The 24,852-nt window shown below is 46.5% G+C and overlaps 1 protein-coding gene across 5 annotated transcripts in view; it reads left to right on the forward strand.

The window, feature by feature from the left end:
* Window positions 1–24,852, forward strand: part of LOC101617823 (UDP-glucuronosyltransferase 1-6) — a 138,078-nt gene that overhangs the window by 63,790 nt on the left and 49,436 nt on the right. The window contains exons 1-2 of one of the 5 annotated variants that reach the window (XM_004662225.2): window positions 7,079–7,195; window positions 9,523–10,381. The exons of 3 other annotated variants lie outside the window; for them this stretch is intronic. In XM_004662225.2, the coding sequence (XP_004662282.2) occupies window positions 9,524–10,381 (858 nt within the window). In that variant the 5' untranslated portion in view covers window positions 7,079–7,195; window position 9,523. Of the gene's footprint in view, window positions 1–952; window positions 1,954–7,078; window positions 7,196–9,522; window positions 10,382–24,852 lie in introns of those variants that run through there. One more of the 5 variants, XM_045147577.1, reaches the window with a different exon arrangement.

Below are 24,852 nucleotides of genomic sequence, written 5' to 3' on the forward strand. Positions count from 1 at the left end.
AGAAAGAGATAGAAATAGGCAGGAAGAGACAGAGAGAGAGAGAGACTGGGTGTGCCAGGGCCTTCAGCCACTGCAAACAAACTCCAGATGCATGTGCGCCCTTGTGCACCTGGCTTACATGGGTCCTGGGGAATCAAGCCTGGGTCCTTTGGCTTTGCAGGCAAGTGCCTTAATTGCTAAGCCATCTCTCTAGCCCTTTTTGTTGTTTTTTTGAGGTAAGTTTTCGCTCTAGCCCAGACTGACCAGGAATTCATTATATAGTCTCATGCCAACCTTGAGCTCACAACGATCCTCCTACCTCTGTCTCCTGAGTGCTGGAGATAAAGTTGTGTGCCACCACGCCTGGCTCTATGCAAGTTTATTTATAGAACATTGTGTCCTCAGTAAGCACTGACAATTTAACTTCCTTTTGCATTGGAATGTCCTACTTCTTTTTCTACATTAGTGTCTTTGGCAAGGACTTCTAATGTTGTGTTGAATGAAAGTGGGGAGAGTACGCACTGTTTATTTTTGAGGTTTTCGTGGGAAATGTTTTCAGTTTGCCTTAGAGAGTCGGAAATGCAGTAGGCATTTCTGCTGCAAACACATCAAGACAAGTAACTGAGCTGCTGAGCAGAGCACAGGAGAATTGCTCATGAGCAGCTCACTGCTCGACCCCAGTCCGCTGAGGAGGCTTGAGGATCTTGCAGTCATGCCCGGAAGCCCTAGGGAGCAAGCCTTTTTTTGAGCAAATACAGTAGTGTAAAGATAGATCCAAGCTTGCTTTGGAACAGACTTTAGAAACGAAATCTTTCCTCAGATCTACTTCCCCCTTTCACATTTGGAATCCTTAGGCTCACGCACATGTCTTAATAACTGTCTGAGCTCACATTGTATGATGCTCTCCGAGGCTAAGATTACAAGCTCTTTCTTATCTGGGACGTATGTAAGTAGCTTTCCTCAGGTCACTGCTCATTTGTTATTGTTCTTACTAGTAAAGCGCTAGCAGAGTGGGTGTTTTGTTACGGAATGTTGCAACACGCCCTTCTCGGGGGCAGGTTTCCTGCCTGCACTTTGACTCTGCTGTGGAGTTAGACGAGCTCCGCCTGCACTTGGCTCATGGCTCCTGCAATCCTGCCACCTCCCCTGCCTCTCTGTGTGTGTCTGCTGCTGGCATGTGGCTGTGCCCGGGCGGGTAAGCTGCTGGTGGTGCCCATGGACGGGAGCCACTGGTTTACCATGAAGTCAGTTGTGGAGAAACTCATCCACAGAGGGCATGAGGTGGTGGTTGTTATGCCCGAGGTGAGCTGGCAACTGGGACGGTCGCAGGATTTCACAGTGAAGACTTACTCCACGTCTTACACGCTGGAGGATTTGAACCGTGAGTTCAAGGTTTTCATTGATTCTCAGTGGAAGGCTGAAAAACACAATATATTTTCTGTATTAAGCAATTCAGCCAAAGACTACTTTGAATTGCTGTTTTCAAATTGTAGGAGTTTGTTTAAAGACAGGAAGTTAGTAGAATACTTAAAGGAGAGTTCTTTTGATGCAGTGTTTCTGGATCCTTTTGACGTGTGTGGCTTAACTGTTGCCAAATACTTCTCTCTCCCATCCGTGGTCTTCGCCAGAGGAATATTTTGTCACTATCTTGAAGAAGGCGCTCAGTGCCCCAGCCCCCCTTCTTATGTCCCCAGACTTCTCTTGAGATTCACAGACAGCATGACTTTCCTGCAGAGAGTGCAGAACCATGTCTCCTACATGAAGGAGCACGCCTTTTGCCCCTACTTTTTCCAAAGTGCTGTGGAGATTGCCTCTGAAGTTCTCCAAACCCCAGTGACCATGACTGATCTCTTCAGCCACACATCCGTCTGGCTGTTGCGCACTGACTTCGTCCTGGACTTCCCCAGACCTGTGATGCCCAATGTCGTCTTCATTGGCGGAATCAACTGCCACCCGGGAAAGCCGCTGCCTCAGGTACACTGTCGCTCCTTAGCATGTGGAGAATGGCTCATCTGGAAAGGAATGTAGCTCAGTGGTGGAGTGTTTGTCTAGCATGTGTGAGTTTCTGGGTTTAAGCCCAGCAATCTTCCCAAATGAGACTGTAGCATTAAAAGAAGAATTTCTTGTTCAAGTGTGATTTCTTATTTACATTTGTTTCAGTTCACATTTCTTTCTGGCTTGTTGAATTGTTGTGTCCATTCTTTAATTGTGGGCTAATGAAGTTTTATAAATGTGCCTTATTGGTAAGTATACATACACAATTACCTAGCCATGTATACTGTCCAGGCTTCAGTTTTTAAAAATGTATTTTATTTATTTTATTTAAAATATTTATATATTTGAAGGGACAGAGAGAGAGAGTGAGTGAGAGAGAGAAATGGATTGGAGGAGGGAGAATAAGCATTCTAGGGCCTCTAGCCACTGCAAACAAACTCCAGATGCATGTACCAACTTGTGCATCTGGCTTATGTGGGTCCTGGGGAATCAAACCTAGGGCCTTAGGCCTCACAGGCAAGCACCTTAACCGCTAAGCCATCTCTCCAGCTCCCAGGCTGCATTTTTACTACAGTTTTGAAAAATAATAGTGAAAGACAGTGAGAGATAAAAATTCCCTTGTTGCTAACTCTATGCTACCTGAGTCAGAATGTGGTCTTGGCTGTTTGAGAAGTGTCTTTCTATGCAAATGATCCCCCCCTATATTCACATAAAGTTTAGTGTTAGACTGGACAGAATTTTATTTACCATAAATTCCTAGTTTGCCAACAAATCAGGCAAATCTTTTAACGCTCTCACAGGTGTTTCCTGTTGAGATAACTGCTTAAAAGATTTCATTTTGGTGGCTTTATAGTATTTTTTTTTTTTTAACCAGCCAATATGGGTCAGCGTTTAGGGGTTTTCAACTTTTTGCTTTTATGAACAAGACGGTCCTAAACACGCTTAACTGTTCTCCTGACATTGAAATGATGCTGCGTTTGTGGCTTTCTCTGAATCAGCCAATGTTCTAGGAATGGAGTAGCTGGGCTGCGTGGTGAGCACATATTGTATCTTAATGCATTTGGGAAGCAAACTTCAGATCTTTGCACTGCCTCTGTCGTGTGTGAGAACTTGAGTTTCTGCATCTTGTCCGGTTCTTGCTGTCAAACTGTTAACGTTTGTTGGCTTTTCCGTGGCCAAAATTCATACGGCTGCTTCGGCGTCCACTCCCGAGGCCAGGCCTGCCTTGCTCATTCTCAGTCCTCTTCCGTGCGTCAGAGTCCCACTCTGTCACCACGACGGAGTGCTTATGGTTTAAGAGCCAGTTGCCCTAAGCTTCATGAAGAGTAGGTACAGTAATGCATGCCTTTTCATGTGTATTACAAATATGTTTCCATTGACCAGTCTTCATTTTTTTTTGTCATACAGAAGTTTTACTTTTGAGGAGTCAAACTAACGTAGACTTAATAGGACAAAGTCACTCCCAGATTTTTCATTTTTTGTTCAGTTTTAGTGGAATTGGCTACCGAGCCCAGCTGGCAGGCAGTCAGGCTCAGTGTGGACAGTTCGGTGCTCTGGCGAGACGAGATGGGATACAATTACACAGAAATTTTGAGCTTCCAGACTTGGTTTTAAATTATTTTTTTTCTAAGCTGGGCATGGTGGCACACGCCTTTAATCCCAGCACTTGGGAGGCAGAGGTAGGAGGATCACCCTAAGTTCAAGTCCACCTTGAGACTACGTAGTGAATTCCAGTTCAGCCTGGGCTAGAGTGAGACCTTACCTTGGAAAGAAAGGAAATTATTTTTTCTTTAAAATATTTTATTTTTATTTATTTGAGAGAAAGAGAGAAAGAACGAGAGAGAGAGAGAGAGAGAGAGAGAGAGAGAAAATGGGTATGCCAGAGCCTCCAGCTACTGCAAACAGACTCCAGAGGCATGTGCCACCTTGTACACTTGGCTAACGTGGGTCCTGGGGATTCAAATCTGGGTCCTTTGGCTTTGCCAGCAAGTGCCTTAACCATTAAGCCATCTCTCCAGCCCTAAATTATTTTTTTAATTAAGCATTTTTATTTATTTGAGAGAGAGTGAGAGATGGAGGCAGATAGAGAAAAAAGAGAGAATGGGCACACCAGGCCCTCCAGCCTCTGCACATGAACTCCAGATGCATGTGCCACCTTGAGTATCTGGCTTACGTGGGTCCTGGGGAATGGAACCTGGATGTTTTAGCTTTGATGGCAAGTCTCTTTACTGCTGAGCCTTCTTGCCACCCCGCCCCAACCCCAGTCCTGGTTTTAAGGCCAGTGTCTCAGTCTCTGTACTTGGCTGCCTGTCCGTATACTCAGTCTACTTCTTGGGAAATATCTTGCCCTTGACCTCTTGGGAATGTCACATGCAGTGAAAGTTGCTTAGTGTGAGGCTGATTTGTCTCCACAGCCTATCACCCCTCAGCGGTTGAGTTACTGGTTTTGTTTGGGGTTATAGAATGACAAAAAGCTCGCTGTTTCTTCCTTTGTTAGCTTTTTTTTTTAATTAAAAATTTTATTTTATTTTATTTATTTGAGAGTGACAGACAGAGAGAGAAAGAGGCAGATAGATAGAGAGAGAATGGGTGTGCCGGGGCCTCCAGCTGCTGAAAACGAATTCCAGGCGTGTATGCCCCCTTGTGCATCTGGCTAACGTGGGTCCTGGGGAATCAAGCCTCGAACCAGGGTCCCTAGGCTTCACAGGCAAGCGCTTAACCGCTAAGACATTTCTCCTGCCCTCCTTTGTTAGTTTTAAGGGTCCTTTGTTCACCAACTATCTCCTGAGTCCCTGTGTGCCTGGCCAAGGGCTGGGAATGTGACCAGAATCAAATGGACATGACAGAAGCTTACTGTCCAATAGAGAGGCTGACTGTGGTCCGTGAGTTACAAACTATGAAACACGCTTTGAGGGGCTCATTGGTGCAGTTGGTTAGTGTGTGGTACTCACATGAAGCATCCTTTGGAAGAAAAGCATGGGATACAGGCTGGGGAGATGGATCAGCAGTTAAAGGGGCTTGTTTAATGCCTGCCGTCCCATGCTCAGTTCCCCAGCACTCTCCTAAAAGCCATATGTACAAAGTGGCACATTCATCTGGAGTTCCTTTGCAGCAGCAAGAGTCCCTGGTGTGCACCCTCTTGACCAGGTTCTTGGCATCTTAAAGAATTGAAGAAAATCACCCGTGAATAACGAAGCAGTAAGGAACTTTATTAAGCAACAGGCCACTAAAGTGACGTGACCTCAAGTGCCCAGGAGGTGGTCTGGGGCTTCTCTTCCAAGAATTTTTGGGGAACAAAGATAAGTTGCAAGAGTTGTCATTTGGGTGGTCTTCTGGCTTCAATGCTAGATTCATAACATTTTCTCTCTCGCACATATTTCTTCCCATGATGCATCTGATTTAGATCATGTGCACACTCAATTATACATAGGCAGAAGGTGGTAAGTAGAGGTTCCTCTCTAAAAGTTCACTTGGAGGACACAGTTTGCCTTACTGCCCAGACACCCAAAACCAATCCAGGTTGGATAGCTCCCTGCTATTCCAGAATTTACCTAGGAATGCATTTGAATGGATTCTGATCACAAAGAATGGTCTCCAAGAGGACTGAGGGAGAAGCTGCTTCATGTTAGGAATAGAATGTACTTGCAGCTTGGTGCGGGTGGGGCCCCAGGTTCCTGAAAGGTTGCTAGGTGCATTGTGTAGGAGAAGGGTGTGTTTACTGCTCAAGCCAAGCAGTGGCCCATGTGGTGAAACTACTTCCTGGGCTTGCCTGCCTCACCTTTTCCATGACTTTCTTGGTGGCCTGGGCTCACAGACCACCAGCCACATTGCTGCAAGCCCTGCCCCCTCCGACAAGTCAGAGACCAGCTTCTGCAGTTGGACACTGGCAATAACTTCCCACTGGCATTCCTGTTGTGTGAGTCAGATATGACCATGTGGGGTCTGCCCAAGACTTTGTTCAGAGCACTCTGCCTCCTATAGCTTCCACCGCTGGAGTGGAGTGAGTTGTGGCATCTAACGTCATGTGTCAGTGAAAACTGTCCTGTGTGACTGTACACTCAGGGGGATGGTGACCCTGGAGGATGCTCAGTTCCAGTCCAGCACCCATGGCAGGACCGGTCCTCCTGGGTAGCAATTTTTCAGAGACCTTCCTTGTGATGTGTGATTCACATACACATACACACAACGTACACACACATACGCATACACACACTTACACATACACACCTGCACACACATACACTCACACACACATGCACATAGACACACTTCATTCTTAGCGACGCAGACAAATCTCGTGAGAAAATTGAGAGATGTTTCCAAGTTCTCTCTTGTCTTAGAAGACCCCATTCTGGTAATGTTATCAAAGTGATAGTTGCTTTTATTTTTCTTCTGTCTCCAACCTGTATCCCTTTGAGCCTGCTGGGAATAAGAAAGGTGCCCTTAGTCAAGCCATATGATTTTTCAGGGCAGGATTCTGCTTAGAAGAACCCAGGACATGGGCCTCAGCAGAGTGGGGGTCCAGCATGAAGTCCGAGGCTGCAGCCCCTCTTGGTTCCCCCACCTACGGCAGCTTGCTTTCGATGTGCTTGCTGCTTTGGGAAAGAATTTGGCTAAGCTCTGCCTGCCCGGAAGGTCTGCACTGTGCCGCCCCGTGATCTTCTGGGGGAGGTGCCTCTGCTGTTTGGACAGAACGCCTGTGATCATTGGCAGGCAGAAGGCCTTTCCACGAGGGTGTCAGCTTGGGCTGAGCTGAACCTCTGCGTGCCTTGAACAATGAATGAGCTTATGTGTCTGCTGTCTCTGGGACATGCCTCCTCTTGGGATGGTCCCTTCAATCTTGTTCTTCAAGATTGTTTTTTTTTACTCCTTTCCTGGGCCCTAGCACACTTGGGAGCCAAAGACATGGGTTTGGGCAGGCCCTCGCGTGCCAGTTCGAATGTGCGTGACTAGCTCTGGGCGAGTCTGTTCCAGTAATTCAAAGAACCACTTCTCTCACATCCAGCCCCCACCCGCCCTCCCTGGGTCTTGTAACTAACAGACCAGACAAACATGACCCCTCCTCCCCTCCCTGGGCTGCATTGAGAAACCTGCCCTGCATGAGCTGCTCCCAGACGGGGGTGGGTGGCTGGACTGAAAGCCACAGCAGGATTCTGGTTCCTACTCCAGAGTTCCCACCACATGCAGACCAGACTCACACTCTTCAAACAATATCCTAAAGGCAAGTAAAAACTATGTGTTGTGAGACTGTGATTTAAGAGTATGAAATATATTAGCTTTTTGTCTCCATTCCTGGCCATAACTCCATGAACTCTTGTTATTTCCTGAATGCTCCTCTGTTAACTTATAACAAACCCCTTTCTATCTGAATTTATGTTAATGGAGTGACCTTTGGAAGGTTTTAAGGATGGGAGCTGGTTGTCCTGGGACCAACCTTGAGATTAGAGGGAGCAGTTGGGAAGAAAAGGGCTAAAGGTGTTGATCCCCAATGGCCACTGATTTAATCTGTCATATACATTGCCTGCATGAACCAGAAGGATGGGGTTTGCAAGGTGGCTGCGTTGCTGAAGGTGTGATGAAAGCAGTGCCCAAAAGAGCAGTGCCCAAGAGCATAGGCGGGCTCTGCTCATCTCCCCTGCCCGCCTTGCCCCCTGTGCTTATCCACCTGCCAGCCACCTGTATCCTTGGTAATACCCACTGTCATCAACCAGAAACTGAGTAAATTGACTGTCTCCTCAATTCTCTGGGCCATCTTGACAAATGATTGACCCTAAGAAGGTGGCTTAGGTGAACGGCTGGTTTGTAGCCCAGCCTAGCAGAAGCCGTGAGTGACTGAAGTGAGGGCAGGCCTGTGGGGTGATCCGCCAACATGCGAGGGTGTCGCCAATTCTGGGAAGTGTCAGAGTTGAATTGTAGCTATCAGGCAGTGTGGGGCAGTTAGCCATTGTAGAAGGACTGGACACACACACACACACACACACACACACACACACACACACACGTCTAGTCACAGAGGTGTTCTGTGGTGAGTGAAAATATATAAGGAGAAAAAAGCTGATTTTTTCCTTATATACATGGTAGAGTTAATGACCAGCTCCTCAAAAGGAAACCCCTGGTTCTTTGCACACTACTGTTTCTTTTTTTAAAAAAAAATTGTTTATTTTTATTTATTATTTATTTGAGAGTGACAGAGAGAGAGAGAGAGAGAGAGAGAGAGCGAATGGGTGTGCCAGGGCCTCCAGCGCTGCAAACAAACTCCAGACACATGTGCCCCTTGTGCATCTGGCACACATGGGTTCTGGGGAATCGAACCTGGGTCCCTTGGCTTGGCAGGCAAACACCTTAACCACTAATCCATCCTTCCAGCCCTCTTTTTCTTTTTTTTTATAGTTTATTTATTTGAGAGAGAGAATAGGCTGCTAGGACCTCCAGCCACTGCAAATGAACTCCAGATGCACATGCCCCTTGTGCATGTGACTTAGGTGGGTCCTGGAGAATTGAACCTGGTTCCTTGGGCTTCGCAGGCAAACGCCTTAACTGCTAAGCCATCTCTCCAGCCCATTTTCTATTTTATTTTTCTATCTCTGTCATTTACCCCTCATTCTTCCTCCTGTATTTCCCTTATCTACAAGGCAGACTAGATCTTTTGATGCGTAAGATTTCTGACCACCTTAGTGCCCCTCAGGTCATACTACATGGAAGCCAACTGTCTGAGCAGGTCCTGAAGGAGCCTGAGGGCGGAGAGGACCTATCTTCCCATTCAGTCTTGGAGATAAACTCGGACACTACTTACAGCAGCCTTGGGGGAGATCCTGATGCAAAACTTACTTTCCAGATGTAGCAACTGAGATGCAGTCCACCAACTGGGCTCTGACTCACACTGGATCCCAGAGCATGTGTCCACTAGGAGTAGATTTGACAGCAAGCCACAAAGGGCCCCCATCCTAGTGGCTTAACCAAAGGAGGTGGAAGGAAAGGTGATCTCAGACTCTGCCAGGGTCCACTCAGCTCCTCGCAGTGCCCTTCGTCCAGCCACTGTGGCGATGACCAGAATCTTAGGTGACAAGGCTACCATGTTGTTCTGAACTTGAAGGAGTCCTTTGCTAAGTTAGTGCCCCCCTTTCTATTCCGAGCTAAGATGACCAGAAATTGGCAAAGCATTGACAGCTATTCTCCCATGGTCATGACCAGGAGTCCAGCTCCAGAGAGAGGGCTTCTAGGCCCTCAGATCTCTCTCCAGTTGTCCTCACACAGTGGCAAGGACCCTTGGAGAGGAAGACGGAGAGGCATATTGGTGGAGATGGAGAATAAAAACAGGAATTTAAAATCTCAGGTGGAGGTTGGTAAGAGCATATTGACTAGAGTTAACTGTGTGCTTGGAGGTGGTTAAATATTAATTTAGCTTCTTTCAAAGCAAAAGGCACAGTAAAGAGCAAGGGAAAGGAAGGTGGGGAGTGTTCAAATCATTGGGTAGTTTAGACTCAGGAGCTGTAAGCTCTGTCCTTAGGGTGTATGGACCATTCACTGTTGTCATTTAACTCCTTCTAGGATGGCTTGTCTCCTTCCCGCTGTTCAGAGAGTTTTTTCAGGGCTTTTCTTCTTAGCTCTTTGGGGCTTAGCTATAGGTGACAAGCTGCTCGTGGTCCCTCAGGATGGAAGCCACTGGCTTAGCATGAAGGAGATAGTTGAGCTGCTCAGCGTCAGGGGACATGACATCGTGGTGTTGGTGCCAGAAGTCAATTTGCTCTTGAAAGAATCCAAGCACTACACAATGAAAGCCTTCCCAGTACCCTATGACCAAGAAGAGCTGAAGAATCGCTTCCTCTCCTTTGGGAACAATCACTTTGCCCCCAGGTCCCTCCTGACGGCTACTTACACCGAGTACAGGAACAACATGATCATCATCGACTTGTGTTTCTTCAGCTGCCAGAGTCTGCTCAAGGATCCTGCCACTCTGCACTTCCTCCGGGAGAGCAAGTTCGATGCTCTTCTCACAGACCCAGCCATGCCTTGTGGTGTGATCCTAGCTGAGTACCTCAACCTACCCTCTGTGTACCTCTTCCGGGGCTTCCCCTGCTCTCTGGAGCACATGCTGGGCCAGAGTCCAAGTCCCATGTCCTACATTCCCAGATTCTACACAAAATTCTCTGACCACATGACATTTCCCCAGCGGGTGGCCAACTTCATTGTTAGCATCTTGGAGAACTACCTATTTCATTGTCTGTATTCAAAGTACGAAGCCATTGCATCAGAGCTCCTTGAGAGGGATGTGTCCTTGCCCACCTTATATCAGGACGCTCTGTGGCTGTTAAGGTATGACTTTGTGTTCGAGTATCCCAGGCCAGTCATGCCTAACATGGTCTTCATTGGAGGAACCAACTGTAAGAAGCGTGGAGAGCTGTCTCAGGTGGGTAGCTTTGCTGCTCCGGGCTGCCCTGTCTCTCCATGGGCAGTTGTGGCTCTTGTAAGCTGCCTCCCCTCTTGTATTTGGCTCCTCCAGCAGGCTGTCATTTGGGAATAGGGTTTGGTGGCACAGTGGTGGGCAGGGAACACCAGGCTCAGAGTAGCAGGACCTGCCATCTTGAGGCTCAGTGGAGACAGATCTTATACTCCATGCCAGGAGGAAACATCCTTGGCTAGCTATCTTGGGGACAGACAGAGAGCCACTGAATGGGCTTAGTTAGAAATGTTAAGTCCCCACAGAGGTGAGAGACACAGGTCCAGTTCAATACCTGTTCTCCCAACTCCATCCCGTGTTTTGTCCTTGGGCTCAAAGTATGAGGTCAGCAACCCATGGCCAGAGGATCCTATTTCCACAAGCCTGACTTACGGAGTTTTAAAGGGATAGTACAGTAACAAGAGCAGCAAAGAATGTGTGACAGAGATGTCCGTGGCCTACAAAAATCTGATTAGTTCCTATAGACCTTGTAGGAAAAGTGTGGTGTCCAAGCAAATGTTTCTTTTTGCCCCTCTGACTTAGGTTCCAGAGTTTCTTTGGAACATAATATTCTGAGTTTTTGATTCAAATAGTGGCCCATTTGAAGAGCTCTAGGGCACTCTTATCTTTCATTCAGGATCTTTTTTCATAGTACATTTTCTTTTTAAAAATATTTTATTTATTTGAGAGAGGAAGAGGCAGAAAGACAGAATAGGCACGCCAGGGCCTCCAGCCACTGCAAATGAACTCCAGACACATACACCCCCTTGTGCATCTGGCTTAACGTGGGTCCTGGGGAATCGAACTGGGGTCCTTAGGCTTTGTGGGCAAACGCCTTGACCACTGAGCCATTTCCCCAGCCCCACAGTACATTTTCATCACAGAAAAGGCTTCCATCAGGCCCCAGGGCCCTCACCGCACTTTGTTAACATCTGCAATGCTGGGACTGTTTGGATCCAGGTAGATGCCGTGTGGTTGTCCAATGCTGGGGATACTATGAAAGGCTGACTTGGGGCTGGGGTGTAACTGAGTGGGAAAGGGTTTGGGGTGCATGTGTGTGTGTGTGTGTGTGTGTCCCTGGGAAATACTGCTTTTATGTTGTATGACTTCACCTTGATAAATTATTGTTTTTAAAAGAAAAGTCTGACATGGTGGCACACACCTGTAATCCAGACAGCCAAGATACTAGAATTCTGGGGAAGCTGAGGCAGGAGAATCATGAGTTCAGGGCCAGCGGGGGTGGAGAAGTGGTCATATAGGGAAGGTGGGAGAATGCCATAATAAAGCCTGGATTGAGACCTTTAACTTTTTCCTTTATTATGAAACCCCTCAAATGTTGAGTCATTGTTAACATGCACTTTTTAGTCTACAGTGGTATCACTATCTTTTCTTCAAACTTCCCTGTTTATTTAGTGACTGGGCCAATAGGGATTACTCAAGGTGAAGCCTTTTGGCAGCAGTGTTTTTGTTAATAACTATTTTCAGAGGAGTGGCTAAATATCAGAATGAGTCAGCATTTCCAAGAACTTTACATGAGCATCCAAACAGCTAAAAATGTGGCTAAATAATAATTTAGATAATGCTGGATGAGATTAAATGATTTTTATATGTCTTCTTTTTTGGGAGGAGGGGGTTTTCGAGGTAGGGTCTCACTCTAGCCCAGGCTGACCTGGAATTCACTATGGAATCTCAGGGTGGCCTCAAACTCACAGCAATCCTCCTACCTCTGCCTCCTGAGTGCTGGGATTAAAGGTGTGCGCCACCGTGCCTGGCACTTATATGTCTTTTTGATGTTTTTATGCATTTTTTGACCTATTTCTGTTTTCTCTCAAGTGGGTTAAAAATTCATTGAAGAGCTGGAGAGATGGTTTAGCATTTAAGGGTGCTTGCTTTCAAAGCCTGAAGGCCTTTGTTCAGTTCCCCAGCACCCACATAAAGCCAGATGCGCAAAGAGGCTCATGTGTCTGGAGATTGTTTGCAGTGGCAGTAGACCCTGGAGCACCCATTCTCATTCTCTCCCTCTCTGCTTGCAAATAGATAAATAAAACTGCTAAAAATGTATTGAGATGTAAGTTGCATTCTATATAATTTATTCATTTAATGTCTGTAGCATAATGGTTTATTTACAGTTTGTTTTTTTTGGGGGGAGGGGGTTTCAAGGTAGGGTTTCACTCTAGCTCAGGCTGACCTGGAATTAGTCTCATGGTGGCCTCGAACTCATGGTGATCTTCCTACCTCTGCCTCCCAAGTGCTGGAATTAAAGGCATGCACCACCATGCCCATCTTAAATTTTCTTTATATGTTTTTTTAAAATTATTTATTTATTTGAGAGAGACAGACACAGAGAGAAAGACAGATAGAGGGAGAGAGAGAGAATGGGCACGCCAGGGCTTCCAGCCTCTGCAAATGAACTCCAGATGCGTGCGCCCCCTTGTGCATCTGGCTTACATGGGACCTGGGGAACCGAGCCTCGAACCAGGGTCCTTAGGCTTCACAGGCAAGCGCTTAACTGCTAAGCCACCTCTCCAGCCCTCTTTATATGTTTTTTATTTTATATTTTATATTCACAGATTTTCAGTCAGTTACCACAGCCATTTGAAAACATTTCTTGTCCCTCCCAAAGACATTCTGTGCCTGTCACTCATCACTCAACACTTTGCCTTAACCTACGGCAGCCTTTCACCTCTTTTCTGTCTCTGAATTTGGAGAGTTCATATAAGTAGAATCATACATGTGGACTTTTGTGTCTGTCTTCTCCACTTGTATGTTTTTAAAGTTCATCCACATTGCAGTACATATCATTGTTTCACTTAAAAATTATTTATTTAGGGACTGGAGGGATGGCTTAGCAGTTGAGGCCTTTGCCAGCAAAGCAAAAGGACCCAGGTTCGATTCCCCAGTACCCATGTTAGCCAGATGCACAAGGGAGCACATATGTCTGGAGTTTGTTTGTGGTGGCTGTAGGCCTTGGTGCACCCATTCTCTGTCTCTTTCTCCCCCTCTTTCTTTGTCAAATACATAAATAAATAAAAACAAAATATTTTTTTAATTATTTATTTATTTAGTTGTAAAGAGAGAGAATAGAATGGTCATGCCAGGACATCTAGCCACTGCAAACAAACTTCATATGTATGTGCCACTTTGTATATCTGGCTTTACATGGGTACTGGGAAATTGAACCTGAGTCATTAGGCTTTGCAGGCAAATGTCTTAACCACTAAGGCATCTCTCCAATGCTGTTTCATTTGTATGCTGAATAATTTTCCATTTATGCAATCTTACATTTTATCAATCAGTTGATGAACATTTGGGTTTCAACTTTTTGACTATTGTGACTGGTGCTGCTGCAAACATGCTTGAACATGTCTTCTGTTGTTTTATTTATTTATTTTTTTTTATAAAATATTTTTTGTTCATCTTTATTTACTTATTTGAGAGTGACAGAGAGAGAAGGAGAGAGAGACAGATAGAGAGAGAATGGGCGCGCCAGGGCTTCCAGCCACTGCAAACGAACTCCAGACGCATGCGCCCCCTTGTGCATCTGGCTAACGTGGGTCCTGGGGAATCGAGCCTTGAACCGGGGTCCTTAGGTTTCACAGGCAAACGCTTAACCGCTAAGCCGTCTCTCTCCAGCCCTCTTCTGTTCTTTTAAATACATATCCAGGAATGGAATCATTGGTTCATAGGGCAGTTTTGTGAGCAAGTTATTGAGGAACTGACAACTCTTTAGTAGTGGCCTCACCATTTTATATTTCCACTAGTCATGAATAAAGGTTCCAGGTTCTCCACATCTTTGCCAACACTTAGATCATGACTGTAGGTGTGAAGTGTGGTCTCACTGTCCTACCACAGCCATTCTCGCAGGTGTGAAGTGTGGTCCCACTGTTCCACTTTCATTTCCTTGATGGATTTTTATGCTCAGTAGTTTTTCAGATATTTATTGACCATTTCTATGTCTTTTCCAGAGAAACATCAAGTCTATTGTGCATTTTAAAGTCATTTTTGTTGAAGTGTTTTGTGGTTGAGTTATAGAAGTCCTTTATACATTCTAGATACAAGTCCCTTATCAGATACCTGATGCATGCTTTTTTCCTCTTCTGGGGTTTCTTTGTACTTTCTTGATACCAACTTAATAAAATTAAGTCTTCTGATTCATGAACATGAGTTCATGAAAATATTACTCTTCAACACTGTTTTGTACTTAAAAAAATTTTTTTTGTTTATTTTTATTTATTTATTTGAGAGCGACAGACACAGAGAGAGAGGGAGGCCGAGAGAGAGAGGGAGAGAGAGAGAAAGAAAGAGAGAGAGACAATGGGCGTGCCAGGGCACTCCACGTGCGCCCCCTTGTGCATCTGGCTAACGTGGGTCCTGGGGATTGAGCCTCGAACTGGTGTCCTTAGGCTTCACAGGCAAGTGCTTAACTGCTAAGCCATCTCTCCAGTCCCTGTTTTGTACTTTTTGAGGTAATAATCTCATACTAGCCCATGCTGATCCAGTATTCACTATGTAGTCCAGGCTGGCCTTGAACTCATAGTGTTTCTCCTACCTCAGTGTACTGGGAGCTGGAATTACATGTATGAGTCATTATTCCCAACTTATTTTATACATTTTTAGCCTACGTCTTACTTTCAAGTTCAACCTATTCCTAAGTAGCTTATCCTTTTGGATGCAATTTTAAGTGGAGTTGTTTTATTAATTTACATTTTGAATCATATGTTGCTAGTGTGTAGAACTATAACCAGGTTTTGGATTTTGATCTTGTACACTTTCCTGGGTGCATTTGTTCTAATAGCTCTGTAGTGGATTTCTCAGGATTTTTTTGCTGAATAATTTTCGGAATAGGAGATCATGTCACCTACAATAGACACAGCTGTACTTCCCTCTTGGCAATCTGAGTGACAGCATTATCTCTTCTGCTGCTTACTTTCCTGGTCAGAAACTCTGGCACAGTATTCAGCGCAAGTGAGAAGGGCAAGTGTCCTGTCCTCTCTCCTGCTCTTGAGAGAAAGCCTTCCTATTCACCACCAAGGGCCAAGTAGGGATGTGGGCCTAGGTTCTTAGGTGGCCGAACTGAAATAATGCCCATCTATTATGAGTACGTTTAGTGTTCCTAACATACACAGACAGTTGGATTTGGACTGCTTTCCCTGTGTCCATTGTGATCAGCCCATAGTTCTCCTTTACACCATGATAAGGCAGAGTTCAGCAAGTGATTTCAGGTTTTAAACCAAATCTCTCCGGGACAATTGCACTTTCCATGCTGTAACTCCCTCTTGCATGTTACTAGATCTGGTTGATAATATTTTGTTAAGGACTTCTGCACCTATATTCAGAAGATACTACAAGTTTTATTTTGTGAAGCCTTTGTTTGGGTTTGATGTCAGAATATTACTGACTTTGGGGATGAGATGGGAAATGTTTCCCCTCTGCCATTTCTGTGAATTGGTGTTTGTTTTATACATATTTGGGAGAATTTCCTTGGGAGCCATCTGGCTCCGGGCTTCTCTTTGTGAGAAATTTTGGCATTACTCATTCCGACTTTGTGCTTTTTCTTGATTTAGTTTCAGTTTGCCTCTTTCTAGGAATGTGGTCACTTTATCTCGGGTATCTAGTCTACCTGTAGCAATCAGTCAGAGTATGCTTCTTTTAAAAAAAAAAAACAAAACAAAACAAAAAAAACAAACTTTATTTGACAGAGAAAGAGGGAGAGAGAGAGAATGGGCATACTGGGGCCTCCAGCCACTGTGCAGCTGGCTAATGTGCGTCCTGGGGAATCAAACCTAGGTCCTTTGGCTTTGCAGGCAAAGGCCTTAACCGCTCAGCCATCCCTCCAGCCCCAGAGTATGCTTCTTGAAAGCCTTTCTGAAAGGCTAGTTTCGATGGCCCCTCTTTCAGTAATTTCAGTGTTGGCTTCTTTTTCTTTGGCCTACCTAAAAGTTTGTCAATTTTGTGGATATTTAAATTATTTATTTATTTATTTATTTATTTATTTATTTATTTATTTGAGAGCGACAGACACAGAGAGAAAGACAGATAGAGGGAGAGAGAATGGGCTCGCCAGGGCTTCCAGCCTCTGCAAACGAACTCCAGATGCGTGCACCCCCTTGTGCATCTGGCTAACGTGGAACCTGGGGAACCGAGCCTCGAACCAGGGTCCTTAGGCTTCACAGGCAAGCACTTAACCGCTAAGCCATCTCTCCAGCCCTTTTGTGGATATTTAAAAATAGCTAACTTTGGTTTTGTTTCTTCTTCCCGGTTGCTTCTCTGTTGTCTTGGCCATGCTCTTCCTGCCTCTGTTTTATGATTTCTCTCTGCTTGGTGTCTAGTTGAGTTTGCCTTCCGCGGACTGGCCCTTCTCACTACACAGCGTTCCTTGTTATACAAAGCAGTCTGTTGCAGTCCGGTTCGCATTGCTGTTAGAAATCACCCAACCAAGAGCAGCTTCTGGGAAAAAGAGATTTATTTTGGCTTACAGGCTTGAGGGGAAGCCCCACGATGGCAGGGGAAAACGATGGCATGAGCAGAGGGTGGACATCACCCCCTGGCCAACATAAGGTGGACCACAGCAACAGGAGGGTGTGCCAAACACTGGGATGGGGAAACTGGCTATAAAGCCCATAAGCCCACCCCCAACAATACACTCCCTCCAGGAGGCGTTAATTCCCAAATATCCATCAGCTGGGAACCTAGCATTCAGAACACCTAAGTTTATGGGGGACACCTGAATCAAACCCCCACACAGTCCTTTGGAAAGTCTATCGTACCTGACCTTGGTGTGCCTCTCTGATTGTTTCGTAGATGTATGTGCATGGGCCTGCCCGGGCCTCTGCTACTGCAAACCAACACTGGACATACCAGTCCTGCACCCAGCTTCTGTGGGTGGTTTGGGACTTGAACCTCTGCCAGCAGACTTTGCATGAAAGTGTTTTTGCAAGCAAGTGCCTTTAGTGCTGAATCGCCCTCCCAGCCCTGCTTTTCCAAACTCACAAAAAAATCTTGTAAATGATCAGGAAAGGAATGGGTGATGTGTTCCTCTTAGTACAGAGCTTTAAAATACTTATTAGCATAAGTTCTGTAATGGGCAAACTGGGGTTCTGGGGTGTTTCCTGGAACCCCAAGCCCTGAGTTCCTATCTGCAAACTAACCAAATTCCAGAGTGAAGAGAAGGATTTTTGAAATGCCACATTTTATTCAGATTTTACAGAGGAGTGTGGAAAGGGGAAGGCTGGGAGGTGAGGGGAGATAAAGTAGGGAGAAGAGAAGTACACCATGTGGAGCCCAACAGCCCGTGTGGGCCACGTGTAGCTCAGGAGTCCATGTAACCAGATATGGACATGGGGGAAAAGCGAGGAAGGAAAAGAGAAAAGAAAGTTCAAGAGCTCCTGCCATGTGGGGAGCTGGAGGGGTAAAGAACCCAAGCAGAGAGGAAGGGCTGGGGGGTGGGGGGAGGCCCTTCCGGCTGGGCCTGGGTTAGGGCCTAGGCTGAGCCCCTCCCAGCTGAGCCAGCCCAGGCCTAGCCAGTGGAAATGCTCACCCATGGGGGGAAGTTCCCAAGTGATCAGAGAGCAAGAGAGCCTGCCCTCCCCTTGCAAGGTATTTATAACCTTAGGGTTGTAGGCTGTCTTTCGGCCCAGGTGAACCAGAGGACCAAGGTTGGTTGGGACTAGGAACTGTCACAGAAGAGGTCAGCTCTGGCACCAAGTTCGGGGTGGTGGGAGAGGTGAGGTGCTGAACTTGACCAACCACAATGTTTAAATCTCCCTCCCAGGAGAGGTCCTGGCTGTTTGTGAAAAAACAGTTCTACTGAGCTAGGCAAAGAGAGATTAGAAGTCAGATGATGGTGTATTTTCAGCAAGTACAAACTTTCCTGCCCTTTTCATCTTCAGGGCCAGTCACCCTAACTCTACCCTACCTCTGTTCAGTGTACAAATGGTAGATTTCATTACGACATTTTCATGCCTGCACATCGTGCTCTTTTCTGATATTCACCCTCCCCTAACCCTCTGTTCTTCCTCCCTCTCCTGACAGTCTCCTTCCTTTCCCCAGATTATGGTTGCTTTGTCCTGGTGCATCTGTTTCCCCCACCATTTTTTGTAGGGTTTAGTTATTTATGAATGACATGGTCTCACTCTGTATCCTTGGCTAGCTTGGTACTCACTGGTAGACCAGGTTGGCCTTGAATTTGTACAGTCCTCCTGCCTCAGCCTCCCAGTTGCTGGGATTGGCAGGCCATCATGTCTAGTTCTAAAATGACTAATTTTTTGTTGTTGTCGTTTTTCAGCTAGGGTCTTACTCTAGCCCAGCCTGACCTGGCTCTCCCTGTGTAATTCTCTAATTGCATGATTACCATTACTGCTGCTTTTTTGTGTTTTTTTTTTTTTGGTTTTTCGAGGTAGGGTCTCACTCTAGCCCAGGCTGACCTGGAATTCACTATGGTGTCTCAGGGTGGCCTCGAACTCACAGCGATCCTCCTACCTCTGCCTCCCAAGTGCTGGGATTAAAGGCGTGCACCACCACGCCCGGCTGCTGCTGCTTTTTTTGTTCCGTATGTAGAATCAAATTATTGTACAAGGTTTTCTGCTTTCCTCCTGGGTGCACCAGAGCCCCAGCCACTGCAAATGAACTCCAGATTCATGCGCCACCTCATGTACCCAGCTTTATGTGGGTACTGGGGAATCGAACCTGGGTCCTTTGGCTTTGCCAGCAAGTGCCTTAACCGCTAAGCCATCCCTCCACCCTCCCCCTGGCTCTTGTAAGCAGAGAACGTCGGCAGTGCGCATATGCTCAGGCTTTGCTTATGTCCTCCCACTTACTGAGTTCTGCTTTATTGCCTGTGCTGTTGGAATGACACACCAGGGGTGACTCTCCCGAGTCTGCTCACGTCTCATCCACCAACATAGCCCATGTGTTCAGTGGGCGCCCATTGGGAAAGCTTCATGGCTGGCAAATGCTCTTCGAGACTCATTCAGAAAGAAGAGACCGCCCTCCGCAGTGGAGAGAGCCTGGAAGCCGGGGCTGCGGTGTGTTAAGAGTAATGGGGCTTTGCAGAGAAGGAGGTGATCTGGTGAAGCTGAGAGTCTTCACGCACATTGGAGTCGCAGAATCATGTTCACAGCTAGCGGAAAGAAATCCAGGACTCTGCCTGTCCCTTTAATGCCTTGAGCAGGCGCACCTGTCATGGGTCAGTTATATCATTTGTGTGTCCAAATGCAAACTGCAAATGTGGGGCTCCTTGTTTAAAACTTACTAAGAGGGCTGGCGAAATGCTTTAGCAGTTAAGGCATTTGCCTGTGAGGCCCAAGGACCCCTGCTCGATTCCCCAGGACCCATGTAAGCCACATGTACAAGGGAGGCACAAGCATCTGGAGTTCATTTGCAGTGGCTAGAGGCCCTGGTATGCCTATTCTCTCTTTCTTTCTGTCTCTTCCTGTCTGTGTGTGTGTGTGTGTGTGTGTCTCTCTCTCTCTCAAATAAATAAATAAAAAGGAAAAAAGCCTTACTAAGAACATCAGGACAGTGACAGCAGAGCATCAATCCCAGCCCCAAGCCCTTGCATGTGGCTGGTGCACAGGTTGCGCTTCCTTGATCCGAGCCTCGTTGCCCAACCTCACACGTGTGCTCCTGAGCTGTGAGCTGTGCAGATGGAGTCCTTGGGGCCTGTGCATAACCCTTTGCATAAAAGAAGGGCCAAGTGGGTTTTTTATTTTTTGGTCATTATTTGTTTGGTTTGGTTTTTTGAGGTAGAGTCTCACTCAAGCTCAGGCTGACCTGGAATTCACTAGTCCCAGGGTAGCCTCGAACTCATGGTGATCCTCCTACCTCTGCCTCCCGAGTGTTGGGATTAAAAGCGTGTGCCATCACACCCAGCTTCTAAGTGGTTTTTATCTTATATTGCCAGTGCAGTTGACTCAATCAGAGCAAGTGGCCATAGACATCTCACTGTGGCTGGGCACTGGAGGGCATCCCATCTGGCCTGGGGCTGCTGGCTTCTGGGTATGTGGCCAGAATGTCTGACAGTGCTTCCTCAAACCTAAGGCCAGCAGTGGACATGAGCGGTGGACCAAACATGTGATTGGGAGGCTAGAGAACCAGTTTTCCTACCGTGCTTCTGTCCTGGCATGGCAGGCCCATCGTCTGCCCACTCCCCCTTCCTCATCCCCACCCAAGAGCCCTGGCATCTCAGGGCCAGTGATGGCTGGGAGCACCCTGCACAGGTGGTGATGCCTGGGGCAGCATGCCAGGCACCAGGTACCACCCCATGTAGGACTCTAAGTACCTGGTTAATTTCTGCTATGGTTCCTGGGTTTAGCAGGAGGATTTACTTCAATCCAGCTACCAGAGCAGGAGTCTGGCATGACAGAACCTTCATAAAATTAAGTCATAGGTAGATAGGGATCAGTAATCCAGGGTCCATGGAGAGGTGGTCTTCCAAGTGTGAGTAAAGCGACACAGGGAGATGTCTAGTCTCATCTGCTGGTGTCCCCCTTAGCCGCACACCCGAGGGGCCCAGGGAGCACTCTGCTGTGGCTTTTGTGCCCCAGTGGCCACTGTAATCTATCAGGAACCAGACAGCTACCCACGGTGCCTGCTCCCCTTCGTTCATCTTCCTTCTCTCCTCCAACTTCTGTGAGGCACACTCCTGATTTTTCTTATAGCTTTGCCACTCAACTATGCATCACTAAATATTATGGGTGTATTTTACCAGTTTTTTTGTACTTCATATGAATGGGATCACACTGTATATGTTTCTTTTTATCTGAATGTGTGTTTTTTTAAAAATCTTATACATGTGCGTACTGTGTTTTTGCCTTGCTTCTTTTTTTCAGCCTTAAGTTTGAGAGATTTGTGTTGTTTTACTTTCTACAACTTTTAGTGTGTGCATTTTCAGTATCGATAGTATTTCGCTGTGTGAGTGTGTTTACTTGTCTGTTCTTCTGTCAGTGTACATAGGATTGCACCATCTTTTGCCTGTTGTGCAAAATGCTGTGATGAACAGTGGTTAGCACCCGGGTGGGTTTCTTCAGCATACCTAGCTAGGAGTGGGGCTGTGTTATCAAGAATATGCATCTTTCATATGATAATATGGAAACATCATTCCACCAAGCCTCACCATGACCCTGACTCCACTCGCTCCATGAGTCTGTTGCAAGCCTTTCTCTCACGAGCTGTCGTTCTGGCTCACATAGTAGAACAATCTCAGTGTAGGTCTGCCTAGATGCGGCTTGCCACAGAGATCCAGCTCATGCCACCAGAAGCTACTTTTCACCACGGTTTATCCTGTCATCTCTGCTTTCTTGGAGATGGCATCATCTCATGATACCCAAGCAGCAAGCATTCCAGGCTGAGTCCTGTTCGCAGTACAGCTAGAAGAAACCCTGCCTTATTCATTGCAATTAGGTGACATACCAGCTCTGAACTAATTAATCACTGCAGTCAAGGAATGAGATGTGGGCTGGAGAGATGGCTTAGCAGTGAAGGCGCTTGCCTGCAAAGCCAAAGGACCCACATAGGCCAGATGCACAAGGTGGCACATGCGTTTGGAGTTTGTTTGCAGTGGCTGGAGGCCCTGGTGCATCCATTCTCTCTCTCTTGCTCTCAAATAAATAAACAAATATTTAAAAAATTTAAAAAGGAATAAGATATGCTGGTTGGTTTAGGTGGGTCACATACTGTGACCTGTACTTGGAGTGGGTTCTCACCTGAAATACATTAATTTATTTACTTATTTTTCAGAGAGGGTCTCACTGAGTGACTCAGGCTGGCTTTCAACTCACCAGGTTAACTGAATTCATGATCTTCCTGCCTCTGCCTCCCAAATGCCTGGGTTACACATGCAAGCCGCTATGTTTGATTGAAGTACATTGAGGGCCTGGAGGACGGGGTGGCTTCAACCACCACCAAAATTCTCCAGACACTCGCACCACTTTGTGCACCTGGCTTACATGGGTGCTGGGAAATTGAACATGAGTTGTTAGGCTTTGCAGTCAAGCACCTTAACCACTAAGCCATCATTCCAGCCCAACCATAAGTACTTTAAAAAATGTTTTATTTGTTTAAAGAAGAATTTTTAGCCTGGCGTGATGGCACACGCATTTAATCCCAGCACTTGGGAGGCAGAGGCAGGAGGATCACCGTGAGTTTGAGGCCACCCTGAAACTCCATAGTGAATTCCAGGTCAGTCTGAGCTAGAGTGAGATACTACCTCAGAAAACCAAACCAAAAAAAAAAAAAATTTATTGACAACTTTCATAATTGTACACAATAACCCATGGTATTTCCCTCCAGCCCCCCACTTTTCCCTTTGAAACTCCACTCCCCCTCATACTCCTTTCTCCTCTCAATAAGTCACTCTTTTATTTTGATGTCATCACCTTTTCCTTTTAAAGTTCCTTTTTTATTTATGAGAGCGAGAGAACCCACATGCAAGAGAGCATTGGCACACAGGCACACTAGCTACTGCAAACAAGCTTCAGACGCATGCGCCACCTCATGTGGTTGCACACACGTCGCCTTGTGCACCTGGTGTACGGCTTCTGGGGAGTTGAACCTGGATGCTTAGGCTTTGCAGGCAAGCTCCTTAAGAGCTAATCCGTCTCTCCAGCCTCTAGCTGCTGCAAATGAACTCCAAACACATGCGCCATTTTGTGCATCTGGCTTTATGTGGGTACTGGGCAATGGAACCCTGGTCATTAGGCACCTTAACTGCTGAGCCATCTCTCCAGCTCTCCTTATATATTCTTAATACCAATCCCTGGTCAGATACATGGTACCAATATTCTTAATTTTTTCCCTTCTAAAAACCAGTATCTGCAAAGAGAAGAAGTTTCAAATTTTCATGATGTTCAACTTAGTGAATTTTAAACTATTTGCAGCCTTCTGTGTCCTAAGAAATATTTAATGGCTTAAAGCTTTGTTCCTGTGTTTTCCTCTAGAAGGCTAATGTGTGAATAGTGTCACTAGGGGCCCTATAATGTGATAGGAACCTCTTGCAAACCTGTTCCCACAGTCGGCGTTGTTCCACGCATGCCCTCCTAACTCGGCACCATCCAGCCCCGGGGAAGCCCTTGAGCTGCGAGCGCCCCCTGCTGGACGACTCAACTCCCTGCTCTCACATGGGTCTGCAGGTGCTTTGACTTTGGAGCCAGTGTCCAGGCTGACTCCTCCACACCGTCCTGCACTTCTTTGCAGGAGGGGTATTTAAAGGACACAGCCCGGCTGGGCCACACGCCCTTCAGTGATGAAGCTCGGGCCCCCAGTGTAGCACACGATGCTTGTTACAGGCTGAAGTGTGGCACCCCTCAGAGAAGGAGAGGAAAGAACAGGAGGGGATGGGAAGAGAAGAAGGAAAAGGCGAGGAAGAGAAAATAAAAATATCTTGAAGTCCTCTTCCCCAGGAGCTTAGGCTGTTACTTAACCAAAACCAGGGCATTTACAGAGATAATCAAATTATTATGAGGTCAGTCGAGTGAGCCAGCACCCATGACAGATGTTCTTATGAGCAGGAAACTGGTTGCGGAGACAGATGGGTAGGAGGGAAGCCGTGTAATGATGTGGGAGGAAGACTTCCGTGTGCCGGAAGCTCTCAGCTACAAGCCAGGGAATGCCAAGACTTTGTATTCTTTTAAATATTTTAACTTATTTATTAGTGAGAGTGAATGAGTGCACCAGAGCCTCCTGCCACTGCAAGCAAACTCCAGATGCATGCGCCACTTTGTGAATTGGGCTTTCTGGGGGTACTGGGGAATTGCATCTGGCCATCAGGTTTTGCAAACAAATGCCTTTAACCACTGAGCCATTTCTGCCTCCCCTCAGCGCCTCAGGGAGAAGTGGGTCCCCCTATCTGTCAAAGTTGATATCACAGGCTGAAGAGGCAGGGCAGGATCCTTCCCTGGAAACTGCCAGATGCAGTCAGTGCTGCCTCACCTGGAATTGAACTTCAGGTCTCCAGAACCGTGAGAGGCCACGCTTCTGTGGCGCGGGGCTCCCGGCTCTTGGTGCATTGTTACTGCAGCCCCAGGAAAGAAATCTTCTCTCAAATTTCAACACCCACCCCATTGCTGATCCAGCTGTCTCCTAAACCTCCTGCCATCTCTGTGCCTCTGTCTTGGGTGGGTGGGGCCATCCCAGCATTGAGCAGTGAGTTTTAGGGGCTCAGCACGGCACAAGCTGGCCTTTTCAGCCAAAAGCCATAGATGTGGAGACGCTCGGAGACTCTGCCTCCTTTTTCCTCCTCAGCTTTCAACCCTGCTTCTTCTTGGTGATATTAGAGAATTTTAATTTAATAGTTCAATTAATTCAGTTTTGCCCATTAAGGTTTTCAAGAGTTTACAGTTGGTACTGTGGCAGAACGGGTCATACAGAAGCAATGGGTCTGTTACTACAGGCTGAAAATTCTTTCTCTTTTTCATTTTTTTTTTTCAAGGTAGGGTTTTGCTCTA

This window comes from Jaculus jaculus, chromosome 4 (genome assembly GCF_020740685.1).
Source record: "Jaculus jaculus isolate mJacJac1 chromosome 4, mJacJac1.mat.Y.cur, whole genome shotgun sequence".
Classification (NCBI taxonomy): domain Eukaryota; kingdom Metazoa; phylum Chordata; class Mammalia; order Rodentia; family Dipodidae; genus Jaculus; species Jaculus jaculus.